The sequence below is a fragment of the Amblyomma maculatum genome, chromosome 2, assembly GCF_055883805.1.
Source record: "Amblyomma maculatum isolate TAMU_Amacu chromosome 2, ASM5588380v1, whole genome shotgun sequence".
Taxonomy (NCBI): domain Eukaryota; kingdom Metazoa; phylum Arthropoda; class Arachnida; order Ixodida; family Ixodidae; genus Amblyomma; species Amblyomma maculatum.
Window position 1 is genome coordinate 31,355,319 of NC_139345.1, and position 13,575 is coordinate 31,368,893.

The window sequence follows — 13,575 nt, forward strand, 5'->3', positions numbered from 1 at the left end:
CTACATTGAGACAGCTGCCAAAGTTTAGCAAATAATATGTACTTGGTTTGGTTTTAGGTCAAGGAAAGACGCAGCTTCTGTCTCACTTCTCGGTAGACACCTACACTTGTAATGAACGGCATACATTTGAAGGTACATTCTTTGTCGAAAGTCCTGAAACCAAAGGAGTTTCGTCTCAGCCAAACAATGGAGCCATCATGTCATCATTAAAGGCTTAAAGGTATTTAAAATGCTAGAAAATGATTTCGTATCACAACAAGGAACTATCTCATAGCATTTCACGGCCCTCTAATATTTAATGGCGCCGTGATGGCTTCATTTTACGGCTGAGGCGAAAATCTTTTGGTTTCAGCACTTTTGACCAATTCTGCACATACCATTGGTTAGAGTCCCTTCCTCAAACTAGCCTCCAATTTGACTATCGGATAGACGCTAAGTGGGAACCGAAACGGTATGACACCATCCTGAAAGCTGCACAGCAAATGATTGCGTCAAAATTTTGATCCGAAAACACGAGCATAATTTTTCCTGCATGTTTTTTTTTTTTCCTCATTTCTGGATCGCGGCGACGGCAACGGAGAGGGCGACGCCTTTTCGACCGAACAATTTGTATACGCTTCGCATAAATCAGAGAATCGATACAGCGGTAAGATTGATTGGTTTTGATCAGTTGCGGAAGCCGCGAGAGGCTGAAACTGTCCTCTCATACGAGCATGCAAATCTATTTTCAATAAGCAAATTGTTGTGGCAGTTCAGTTTTACACAAGGGTTATCAATTTGGGCGGCGTCGTTTCAGGATTCACGTGGGAACTACAATTCATAATGGATACTCCACTGGGCCTTCCTAAAGAACTTGCTTGAGCACATTGTGGATTGCTGTAAATGCAATGCATCAGATTACAACTTTCGACCCTTATCTACCACATTTATAAGGCAGTCCACGCACTACGAATCGATTACGAATGTGGGAAAAAATTCCTTCGAACATCGAATCGAACTCATCGAATATGTGATCAATGATACAAGAATAGACAATTAAAAATAGCAAGCACTTTTCATCTTGTTTATTTATAAACTCACATGATAATTGGAAATAAAATTATACTAGAATAGTAGAGAAACGTATAACCTTTTGAGAAATCTAATGTGGATATTTTACAGGATTACGTATACTGGTGTTTTTCTTCTTTTTTTTTTTTTTTGTATACGATGGATCTGAACGAAACCATGTGCAGCTGTCATATTGCTACAGAATACAGTAAAACATCGTAATTCAGCCTTCGAGGGACCAGAAAAAATGTCCGAATTAACTGAAAGCTCTAAGTATCAAATGAGCCTGAAAAAAAAAAAAAAAAAAACTCCCTAAACTCGTTCGCATCACACTAATTTTATCTGATGAACACCAGCATGATAGCTATCTGCATTTGAGATAAAACCCAAGTGAGAATGATGTTTTTCTATGTTTCGCCAAGTGCTTCCCTTAGCGGATACTGTCGGCAAGGCACTGTTCACAAAGAGATGGTCCCTGTTGACTAAACGACCCCGTCGCGTTTTGATAATGCTTCACTGCACAGTCAACGCGGCTAAATATTGTGGTGAAGCTTGCAGTGAAAACTGCGTTGAAAACGAAAATTTTCGGTGTACACATATTTCGAGTACAAATACGAATCTAGCAAACATATTCGATTCGTATTCAAAATGTTGAGTATTCGCACATCTCTAGTGCTTTACGATGGCGCTGTTTCTGTTCAGCGGAGCGACAAGCTTCCCATAAAAATAGTACGAATCTCGTATGCTTTATTCCTTTTTTACTTGCTTAACGGGGTAGACGCGTCGTATTGAAAGGTCGTGATAAGAAGTAATTGCGAAGATTAATTTAGTTTAGACAAGCGCGTTTAGCGGTTGCCTGCTCTCTCTTTGACTGCCTCTGCTTGTGAGAAAGTGATAAAAAGGAATGCAGCAACAGTAAACGAGCGCCGTGATCGAAGACCCTCCTACGAGGTAGCTAATCCCTTTGCCTCCGAGCTCGACCGACTTTGAGCTTTCTTCACCGCAGGTAAAAATAACAGTCCTCCTTATCGACGAGCTCAATTCGCTACTAATGACAAATCTTCTCCAAGAATTGTTTAAGCTTCCTACTTTTGGGTCCTCAGCCATGTGCACTGCGCTCATTAAAGGAAGCAATGAAGCTTTGCTGACATATTCTTGTCGGCATGAGCTTTAAATATCGGCTGTGCTGTAATAAATATCTCAAAGCATTGCAGTTTTGGAAAGAGAAATAACAGGGATGCTTCGTGCCGAGAACTGTCGGGGGTGAGCCTAGATGTACCTACACATGGGCTCTGTACGGTTTGAACTGATTGCATGTTTCTTTTTTTGTTTTTACTGGCGGGCATTTGTCGGTGTTTTTTTTATCATAATCTGGAAATATAAGACCTACGTGCAGTCCATAGCGAGTATGGCACTCCTGTTCTCGATTCCGAGATGAAAACATAGCTTTTGATCTCGGAATTGCAGACAAAGTGACGCAGTGAAAGAACTCAAGCTACACCACGCCTGGACGCCTTCAAGTCACTGCCGGCCGATTGAGCCTCTCCAGCAGGTTTAGTTTCGCAGAAGCGCTAATGGCACCGCACCTTGACCGCCAAAGCAAGCATGGACATCTCTAAACTGGTACTGTTAAAGAATGGCTGAGAACCAGTGGTTGCACATTCCGGAAGATCAGGCAGTAAGCTGCATTATGTGAGCGCTACGCAATAAACAAGAAAGGTCTGAGTGGACCGGGTCATCCCCTTTGACCTCATAAATAATAAAGCGATTCGAGGACGTTTCCCCGTAGGAGAAAAAAAATTTCACTTCGCCAGAAACGAAAGCCTTGCACGAAAGCGTGAAGCTTCTGTTACAGAGAGAAATAAAATATCTCGACCATGTGGCTTCACTATTCTCGGCTGCTATGTTTAGTAAACGTTTTCGTTTCACCTTCCTTGAGGCTTAGATTTGCTGTAGTGGGTCTTCAGTGCTCGGCCAGAAAGCACTTTGCTTCTTCGATTTCCCGCGTGAGCTTACGTCAAGCCTCCCGGATGGCCACTCTCTCGTGAGCTCCTGCGTCTCTTCTTTTGTGCTATTTTTACGAACTGGTTCCTCTGGCAAGGCTTTCCACTCCGTTCGAGCGAATCCCCCCAGAGTGCGACGTTCCCAGTTCATCGCTGTTAGCTCCCCCGCAACTGGATTCTCTTCCAGCATTTGAAAAGCCCCCTTCTCCTGGACAATGAAAGTTTTAAGCTTGCAGTTCTGCACGTGTGTCTTGTTTCGCGGTGAGCGAAAGACGAAGCCACTCTAGTGTCGCCATATCCTTTTTTCGCAGCTTTTCGTGGCGTCGCCTTTTATTTTTTTCGTTGCTCCCAGTACTAGCGTTGAAAAGCGCCCGTACCCTATCACCAGTCTCGGGAATTTTGTTGCCGCAAATGTCTTCTGCGCGAAAGGTACGCTTCCGACAGGAATAAGAGACGAACTTCACCGCAAATTCAGCGAACGTGCCCAGGCCATCTTGCAGGCCGCGGTTTCTCACGCTCCCCTGTCGCACGCAGCGGTTTCACCTTCGTAAAGGGGGCTTCCTTGCGACAACATACAAATGCAGGAGAAGCGGGCTTTACGTTGCCAAATCCTTGTATCTCAACGTCTTTCACCATTCTATTTTTTTTTTCTTATCACCAAACTAAAAGCAAGTTTATAATATTACATTTTATTTTATATTGCTAAAACTATGTGGAAGTATTGCCTAAAACGGTGCAAGTTTTTTTTTCACACTTTATTTTTATTTCTCTCTTTCTGGGGGCCGCCATTCTGTAAAAATGAATCGGCAGAATGCTCATTGTATCAGATGTCAAGCTGCACAGCGTAGCCGATGTCCACGGCTAAAAGCTGCCTGCATTCAGGACACCACGCGGTCTCCTCCTTCTCGCTTAAGGAAGACCGGAGGGATTCCTGTCGGCAGTTTCGTGCTTCGGTGGACCTTTTGTCTCGACGCAGTGGTCGCTCTCTTTGTTCTCGTTAGGTTCAGCAGTACCGGAAGACTGAACTAGGCGCTGGTGAAGTTGATTCTCTCTTCACTTTGCTCGCTTGTGCGATATACTTTGTATAGATACGCCTAAAGCCACTCTGCCCTCTCTTATTTGGTTTTTGTTTTTTAGTTCTGAGCTAGAGCCAACAGTCAGACACGATTTCATTCCGCAGCCCCGAACGAGACGCAAAAGGAAGCTCTCGTCACGTTCGGGCAGACATTTTCAATCTGACTTATTTTTCTCCCCCTATGTCAGCATTGGTGGCATTTATGACGGGAATTTCTCGAATTTTCCAGCGTCGTATAAATACAATCACTGTCTTGGTTGTTGTTTCTCACTTTTCTCAATTTTTGTGCCTTTTATTTTCGCGCACAGATCGAACGATTTGTGCTATATACGTAAGAAACGTATATTGCCGCGAACTTTCGTCATCTTTATTCGCTTCCATAATTCTATTCTCTCGTCGCCGTCAGTGCACGAATGTTTCTATTCGGCCGCCGGCTCTAGTTACCTGCCTTATGCACGCGATCCGCCTTTCCATCGAAGCGATCTCTGCTGTTCTGTCGCTGCAGTCGGGCGCTCAAACCATCTCAGTTTCCAAACGGAGAGTAACGAGTAGGCACAACGTCATCCTCCAGAGACGCCCAAAATGCGCAGTGGTCAGGTTGTGGTGGTGATGATGGTAAAAAGACAATAGCTGTAGTTTAGCTTGTTGTTACACCTGGAATTACGCGAGAGCAATCTTCATGGCTAAGCTTAGGTTCCGCTTGAAATTAAAGACGTGGCTTTTGTACATAGTAGTTTATATATGGTTTAAGCTTTATTTATGCCATAAAGGAATCAATGCACGTATGGGCACCCCTTGCCTCTCGACGTTGATCATTTTCATTCGGGTTTAGCAGACTTCTAGTGGTATGACATCGTGTCTACGCCGAATTTCGGAGCACACCGACGTCACAACGTTCGAACGAACCCTCTGTCCTAGCAACTCGCTGTTGTCGTTCGCCTCTACCAACTACCGAGTCATCTGTCTTCTTCTTCTTTTTCTTCTTTTTTCTTCTCCTTTTTCTTTTCCTTCTTCCTTTCTCCTTCTCCTTCTTTTCCTCCTCCTTCTTCTTTTTCTTTACCTTCTTCCTTTCTTTCTTCTTCTTTTCTTTCTTCTTTTCCACTCCTCCTCCTCATCCTCTTCCTTCTTCTTTTTTTCATTCTTTTTCTCTTCCTTCTTTTTCTTCTCTCTCTCTCGGACAGGCACGGCTCTTCGGACAGGTACGGGACAGGCATGTCTCACCGGACAGACGCAGCGAAATGTCAAGGCTGTGGCCAATGTGGCTCTCGCTACAATACATCTATTTTTGGTTTGTTGTAGCCGTCCGTGATGGTCGGAATCCTCAGTTCAAACTCCGCAGGCTGACTCCATCCCGCACGCACGCTCGATCAGCAATTCCTGGTCGCTCAGGTGCGAGCCGGACCGGGCAGTCTACCGGGCGTGAAACCCTCAAGTAGTACGCCCTTCTTGTTCCCCTTGCTGCCCCGGGAAAGGTGTCTGCACTGGCTAAGTGAAAACGCGAGCCCCGTTTGCTTCTCTGTCCAACGAACAGCAATGCCGCAAAAAAAGAGACGTCCCTTTCAATAAGTATAACACGATCGCTGCTTGAATGCTGTTTTCATATATGCCCGCGTTTCCCGTGCCAAACGAGGCGCTGCACTTGCCGCTGCTGTCGGCGTGTGATTTTTAGAATTTGGGACAACTATCGCGGATTACCGAAGCAACTTAGCTATGGCAGTGTCCTCGGTGACAAGGCTACAGCCAGCTACAAGAGCTCCTTGAGCGGCGCGACTGGTCGCCCTATTTTTAAAAGCGTGAACGTTTTCCAAGCGCAGAAAACTGATGCAAAATATTGCACTTATTTCGTTTTCCGTAAGAAACAAATGCTGCTCTTTCTCCGATCCCGCTACAACATTCAGCACTTATTGTTCACTCTAGTCATTTGCGCAATGAAGGCTTTCGAACGTCTCTGCTGCTGTTTCTAACATTGATTACCTGAAAATTTTATGCTGGCAATAATCGACGATAAGGAAAGGCCATCACATTGCCTGAGCTGCCTTCACTTCATACTGTCCGTGGACATCCGGAAGTTCCAAATTGAATGAGTTTCTTTTTAATTTTTTTTTTGTACCTTTAGATCTATAAAAAACTTGATGGACGCTTATGCTGTCTTAGAGTTGAAGTGGAATGAAGGTGTTTTTCTTATTTGTTTTCAATGTTATTTTTTTTTCATATTTTGCTTTTTCATTCTACGCACCGCAAAGCGTTGTTCAGGTGCCACTGACACACTTTGTATCAAAGAGATTTCGCGGCTTGTTTTCTGAAATACCCTCATTAGAAGGACTACCTCGTCAATCCTGGCTTCATTTGAACCTTCCCCAAAATCGTTAGTTTTACTTGAAAGCAGGGTATTTGAAATTCCCGGGTGAGGTTGTGTGGTTGTAACGTCACGACTCCGTCGACCGATAAGGAATTTTTCCGAAGCGTTTGGCGACTATTGGCACAATACCATGCTATGCGACGGCTTTTCGTGCCAAGCTCAATAAGCTATCGCTTTATATCGTTCACCTGATTCTTTGCCAGTCTGAGCTATTAACTAGCCGCCATCACGGATTTCGCGTCGCTCAGAGCCCCTTTGTTTTCGTGAACTTGAAGTGGAGAAAGAGAAGGTGGCGAAGCGTGCGTCGCGCAACTCAGCATTGAGGAAGCGGAGCGGCCGCACAGCTGCAGCGGAATCTGGTCTCTCTCTGTCTCTCTCTCTTTCCGTCCATCCGTCTCTCCGTGAACTTAAAGAGGAGGAAGGGAAAGTGACGACGCCCGCATCACGCGTCTTAAAGGCTCACTGTCCACCCTCCGGTAGAAAATATTTTCTTCCCCGGTGACTGTTAGACTTCGCCCCTAAAACGCAAGGCCGCAAAATGTTTTTTGAAAAGAGTAACTAATAACGCAGTTACAGCCACCGCAATCACCCGATTCTGTCATACTTCTCTCCTTCCGTTCCCTCGCAAAGGTTTTTCACTCTCCTGTCCGAGGTCATCTAGCCTCCGCAAGACAAATTCCCCTTCCTCCTCCGCGTTTGGCGGGAGGTGGGGCGTGGCACTCCGCGTGCGCGAAAAAAAAAGCGGGGGAGGGAGCGCGCGCTGCTGGATTCAGTCTGGCCGTGGCGAGGGAAAAGCGCGCAGTGAGTGGTAGACACCCATCCTTCTCCCGTCACTCAGCGAGACGGACCAATGGACGTCGTTCTCGGGAAGTACGTCATAACTGTGGCTCGACAGGCCAGCGCAGGAAACGGGGAAGCTGGCTTCCCGAAGGAGAGCATGAGAGAGCTTTGATATGTATTTTCGTTGCTTTGCGGCGCGCGTGTCACTGTAGCATTTTGCACAGACTATCTCCGGTACCTGATCGAAACACTGGGCTCCTTTGCTTAAAAGGTCCTTCCCTGGACAGTGGGAGGCGGAGCAGCCGCATAGATGCACCCAGTGAGAGAGTAAGACAGAGAGGGGCGAGTCTGTTGCGGGCGTGGCGGCCGTCACTGGGCAGCGTTGCACAAGCGTGTGTTACTCCGGAGTGACCAGTCGTGTGTCTCTCGAGCGTCCTCAACTTCGGCATCTCTCCTCTCGCATCAGTCACTCCTCAGCCTTCACGGACAGCAGACGTTCATGCGCGGTGCTCCCTGGATCTCGGGTCCAAGCCGCTCATAGCGTCGCGAAGCAGCTTGTGCTCAACTACACGCCTTAACTGGCACTCGCCTTCAAGAGCATTTCCCTCTCTTTTCTCTCCCCCTATGATCCTACCCCAGACCTTTCGGCCGCAGAGGAGTGCATTGCAAAGGGGTACGTTGTGCCTGTTTTCGTTCATTTCTGAAGATGGTGTAAGGAAAGCTGGGGATGCGGTAGCGCCGCGCGTTTGCATCGCGTCGCAATGAATAAAACCAGGCAGTCTGGCAATGCGGCGCAGTTTCAACGAGCTGAAGTACAGCGGTTACGAAGGCAGCGGGATCGTGAGCCTACTGATTCCGATATTGCAGCTAAATGATGCAAGAATCTGCAAGCACAAAGAATGAGGAAACGTGCCGAGCGTGCTCAAGACACTGAGCGTCTTTGGGAAATAGATGCTGAAGAGAAGAGGAAAAAACTTGCGATAGAAACTCCAGGACAACGGGCTGCGTGACTACAAGCGATGGAAAGCTATAGCAGGGATAATCAGTGCTACGCACCTACTTCGCATTTGATGAACTATATATGCAAGTCGGCCGTAATTTTTTTTTTCCTGCGTTCTGGCTTATATTATTTCAATTTTTGTCATGGTTCTTGGAATTTTTCTATTTTACTTTTACGCTTCCAATACTCTATTCCTCGCCTCCTCTTTCTCGTCTCTGCAGCTGACGTGGTAATTTTGTTCTCCAATTAGAGCTACAGCGCTCTCTCTGGTTCTTCTGCCATCCTGAATGGAATGAATGAATAGCAATGTGAAACGTTGCCATTCTTTAATTTTGCACGGTTAATGTTTACAAACTGGAAGACATTAGTGCGCTCATTTGTTGGTGATCCGATGTGTATATGGAGTGTCGAACTGCTCATAGGGGCAAAAAGCTTAAACAAGGTAGAACTCGCACTGAGATTCAAATTTCACGTTCTAGCATTACCAGAAAACGGCAGTCGGCACAAAGATGGGCGTTTGTATTTATTTTTTTCCACAGTCCTTTCACGTCCAGTATGGTAGAAAAGCCGCTTCCCCGCCGCCTTGATTAAGAGCTCCAAAACAGGCTTCCCAGCGACGTGCGTTCACGCCTTCTTGTCGCGTATTTCACGTAATGTGAGAACTGCAGCTATGAGTGAGAGTGAAGCCGCAAAGCCGCACGCGTGCTGGGCGAAGCAATCACAAATACTTTTTTCCCACTTTATGAAAAAGGAAGGTAGCGCCCATCTCGTACCCAGCTTCAACTCAATAAAGGCACGTTCAAGGCGAAGTTCCTCATTATCTCTGTTTTCCCCTCCTTTCCGCAGCGGCCTTGACGCACCGGCGAAGTTCGTGAAGCGATTGAATTGCGTGTTCGCTGGAGTAACCTACATAGCAGAAAACCATCCACTCTTATCCAGAAAAACAGCGCCACGAAGGACAGGGAGCGAAGCATGGTAATGAAATCTTGATCAGGTCGCAGAGAAACTAACAATCACGGTGTGGCTACGCAAAGGCACACCTTGCGTTACCGGTTTGGTACTTCTTATGAGACTTTTCAGTCGTCACGGCATGCTCTGACTTTTCCTTTGTTGTTTAAAGACGTGATAAGTATACTGTAAGCCCGGCGAGGCGTAGATTCTGTACGCTGTGCGTGCACCTCCATTTGCGACTATGCACAGTGTTAGATGCCTACACACAATGCCTCCAGGACGAAGTCTACTACGGTATCCCCCGCCAAACTGTCCTGTAAAGTGAACCGAAGATACACATCCGCTTGACTGCGCGTTCCTGATTTAATTGTTGCAGAAAATTCTCGCTTACGTATAGCACAGTTTCGCATTTGTTTGTTTGTTTGTTTGTTTGTTTGTTTGTTTGTTTGTTTGTTTGTTTGTTTGTTTGTTTGTTTGTTTGTTTGTTTGTTTGTTTGTTTGTTTGTTTGTTTGCTTTATACAGTATATTTGTCTACACCCTCTCGCCGTTAATAATTTAATTATCTCTGTAAATCGCTTCATGTGTGATCGCTAAGCTTAGTGTTGTTGTGTATTCCGTGAGCTCGTTATATGCTGGAAAATTCTCCTTTTCCTCTATATCATTTTCTGTCTCGCTCTCAAATTCTATTTGCCCATTATCTATAAACTTTCAATGCGTCAAGAAATATTTTCATATTTGTGCTGCATTACTGCGATCACGTGCTTGTTCCTGCGCTTATTAGATTTTGATTGATTGTTTGTTACTGTTCTATTATGCTAACTAACAAGACTGAACCCGCGTTGGAGATCCTTTAAAATTACCTAGAGTAACTGCTGAACTGTGCTCACTGCGTCGCTCAGAGCCCTCTATAGGCTCGGAGCTGGGCAACATGTTTACTCTTTCTGATGCGCATGCGCAGAACGTTGACTGCAAGGTGTTCACCAGCTTCTGGCACTACGTGCTCATGGCCAACTACTGCTGGATCCTGATGGAGGGCCTCTACCTGCACAGCCTCGTCTTCCTGGCCTTCTTCACGGACAGCTCGAGCATACTGAGATACGTCGCCCTCGGATGGGGTGCGTGCCAAACATCTACCTCCGAATGGCCCTATCTTCCTTAAGGCGGAAGCGATGCAGGCGCTAAGCTACTCCCGAATGCTCATCTTTAATGAACGCGGCTTAGAAATTATGCATCATTGTGATAATCAATTTTGTTCGCAGGCAAGAGAGGAGCAAGAAAGCAAAGATTGTTTATTCTCTTTCGTGCTCTGTTGAGAATTTTATAGCATCCCTGGATAAAGCTTTCCTTGCATATTTAATTTATATATAACTTGAGCTTTCACCAGGTGTTTTTTTTTGTTTGTTTGTTTTTCACCAGGTGTTTATATACAGTATGTCGTGTGTGCACGTTTTGAGGACTTTTTTCCTTCTTCACTTAATGCTGTACGTTCTTCATTGTACCTTCATTTCAGGCCTCCCAGTGCTGTTCATCGTTCCTTGGGTGGTTGTTAGAGCGACACTGGACGACACGCTGTGAGTGGAGCACCGACGGTCTCTCAAATGTTAACGTTCAAACCATGACCAGAAAATCGACAATCTCCAGCTATGCTGCGCAGTCACTTTCTATCGGGCTTATCCCTGAGTACACAGCGGCTATCGTGGCGTATATAATGCGGTCACGAGAAAAGCTCAAGAAATCGTCATAAACATAGCCTGAAACTTTTTATGCATATCTTCCTTTATTTGTTGCAATTATTCTTGGACTCTAGACAACCTCACTTTTGCATGTCTACGTTATTGAACGATGTTCAGAGTGACAGCTACTGTTTCAAAATAAAAACGCTGATCATGTGAAGGTATTAAGCTTAATCAGTACTGCCGCTGGTATAAACGATCAATAGTGTATGCGACCGCCCAGGTGTGGCGCTTCAGTTCGGTCGTGTATTATGAGCTGGCTTGCTTCTTCTTTCCCTTTTGCTTTTGTGAATCCTCTGATCACGGGGCGGCGGACATATTAGATTGTGAGCCTGTGGTGAATAATCGGTCATTAGCTTCAGAAGCAGCTCGTTCAACAAGGTAATATCGATACACCATCACAGAGTCCCCGCTCTAGAGCTTTAGAACTTTCTCTTTCTCCCTCTCTTGCTCTCTCGTTCAGCACTAGTCTGATGTTGGCGAGCAAATTTTAATTCTGCTGGGGCGCCATCATGCAGCCGCAGTCGCAGAAAATCTTGATTCGGGCCAGCGATTCACGGCTTGTTGGTCCTCCCCGAGCTTTCCATATGATCTAAATTGTGTTATAGCAGCTGTCGTTATCATGTTTGCCTCTTGTCACTGACAGTGTGATGGCTTCGAAGTTTATACGCGCAGAAACGCGACAAAGTGTGCATACGTGCAAGAGAGCAGCTGGTACAAAGTAGCCATACGTGCAACACAGGCCACCATGTGTGCTCTTGCAAATAACCTCATTCAGGGAATAGCAAGTGGTGAAGAGAAAACCGATTCAGCTTTTTCAAGCAAACTAAGTAGCTCGGTTTGAAGCTGCACAGACCATCGGATGTTTATAAGCTGCACAGCTAGGATACCGAGCAAAGCATGGAAGTGAATAAAAATTGTAAACGGTAGCGACGCTCGTTCTTCTCTTGCCGGAGGCGACGGCCACCGCGGTGACGAAGCAGCATGCAGTGTCTTCGATCCAGCGAGATTTTGTCAAACACCGCCACTCGTGAACGGAAAGTTCGGCGCTCCGCACACATGCTTTTAACCCCAAATCGCCTCCGCACATACGGAGTCCGGAGAGGTTGATCCACTTGAAAGAACGACGTCTCCCCGAAATTTGCTTCCCTAAAACTGTTGATCGCGGGAAAAAAGGCTCGAGGCGATTGCAGCTTCAATCTCCTCAAGCCTCCTCGTGGAGTCCCACGCATTTCTACGGCGCGCAAGAAGAGTCTTTGCCTTTTATTCCCGTAAAAGGGGCTTGTAAACATTCCTTGTTTGCCGTGCATTGCGGTGGGTTCCTATCCTCCCATTCAGTAAGAATAAGCGACAGATGGGGATGGCACCTCGAGGCGATTGAAAGCGCTTTACAGTATATAGTGTTGACGCCGATTTCTATGACTGCTCTCAAAAATTCCTTCTTTTGCGTTTTCTTGGCAGCATTGATGGCGAAGAAGTTCTCACGTTGAGAGCATGAACATATGGAGCACTCTTTTGTTAAATAGCACCAATGTATACTGAATGCCATTAGGGACAGTGTTGTGTCGAACTCGACGAAGCTCTCGCACCTTGCTACATGTGTGAATTCGAACGACTCACAAAAGCAATTCTATCGTCTGTTTCGATTCTATTGCTCTGTCTTATTCCTATAGCCCGAGGAGAAGTATAGCATCACCTACGAATCAAAGATTCTTACATTTCCAAGCATCCGTGAAACAAAGCAACACAGCGACATCTCACTTTTTTTTTTTCAGATACGACTCCAAATTCTAATCTTCGAGCTGCCACTTCCAAAGCAGTGGATGAACATAAAATGTTACCTCTGTGCTTAAAAAAGACATCCACAAAGGATATATTTGCAAGCAGAGCATACCACCAAAAGAGTCACAGCGCATTACTTATGCGCATGCTTTCCTCAGCATGAAGGTGATTCCGTACTCCCGAGGAAAAATGAAGAAAGTCTCCTGAGACGACCTTAGAAAATATTCAATGTTTATCCAACAACTGCGAAATAACATTCAGCAAACCTGGAAGGTTTTCATATGAATCAAATTTCTATTCCGCGATGCTGATCGTTGATCGCATTTGGCGTTCGCCACGTGTTTATTTATTTCCGAGCTGTCTAGGCTTGTATGCATTACATACGGGCGTAGGGGAACAGTTGCACCGGCAACAACATTTTTCCATTTAATGCAGTCCGATATTACAGGTGGAGGCCGAAAGATAGTTCCATTCCTTTAATGTGAAGAGGAATGAATGGATCCGTGTAACCAGTGGCGCGGACCGGTGGTATACACCAACTTTCGTGCGACAATGAGCACCGGGTCAGACGTATGGTGGCGTGGCATCGGACTGTTCCACAAGGGAACGGTTTCAGTAATACATTTTCGTAGTTCGGAGCACTTTCGATGCAATGTAAGAATGGGTATTTCACGATTTTTTTTATTCTTTTGCTTCGGACATGCACCCACTGAGTGAGCAGTTTTGAAGCACGAAAAGACGAGAGGTCCAACTTTGTAGCAATTTGAGAGCTTTAGAGTGTGTTAATTACGTACCTATCATCCAAGGCAGAGTCATCGTAATCCTACCCCGACCTCATCAG

The 13,575-nt window shown here is 45.7% G+C and overlaps 1 protein-coding gene across 8 annotated transcripts in view; it reads left to right on the top strand.

The window, feature by feature from the left end:
• LOC146198282 (parathyroid hormone/parathyroid hormone-related peptide receptor-like) overlaps positions 1-13,575 on the top strand; it is a 350,560-nt gene that overhangs the window by 295,323 nt on the left and 41,662 nt on the right. For all 8 annotated transcript variants that reach the window (XM_084593693.1, XM_084593694.1, XM_084593695.1 and 5 more), the window contains 2 exons: positions 10,178-10,334; positions 10,730-10,790. In XM_084593693.1, coding sequence (XP_084449819.1) covers positions 10,178-10,334; positions 10,730-10,790 — 218 coding nt within the window. The remainder of the gene's footprint in view (positions 1-10,177; positions 10,335-10,729; positions 10,791-13,575) is intronic.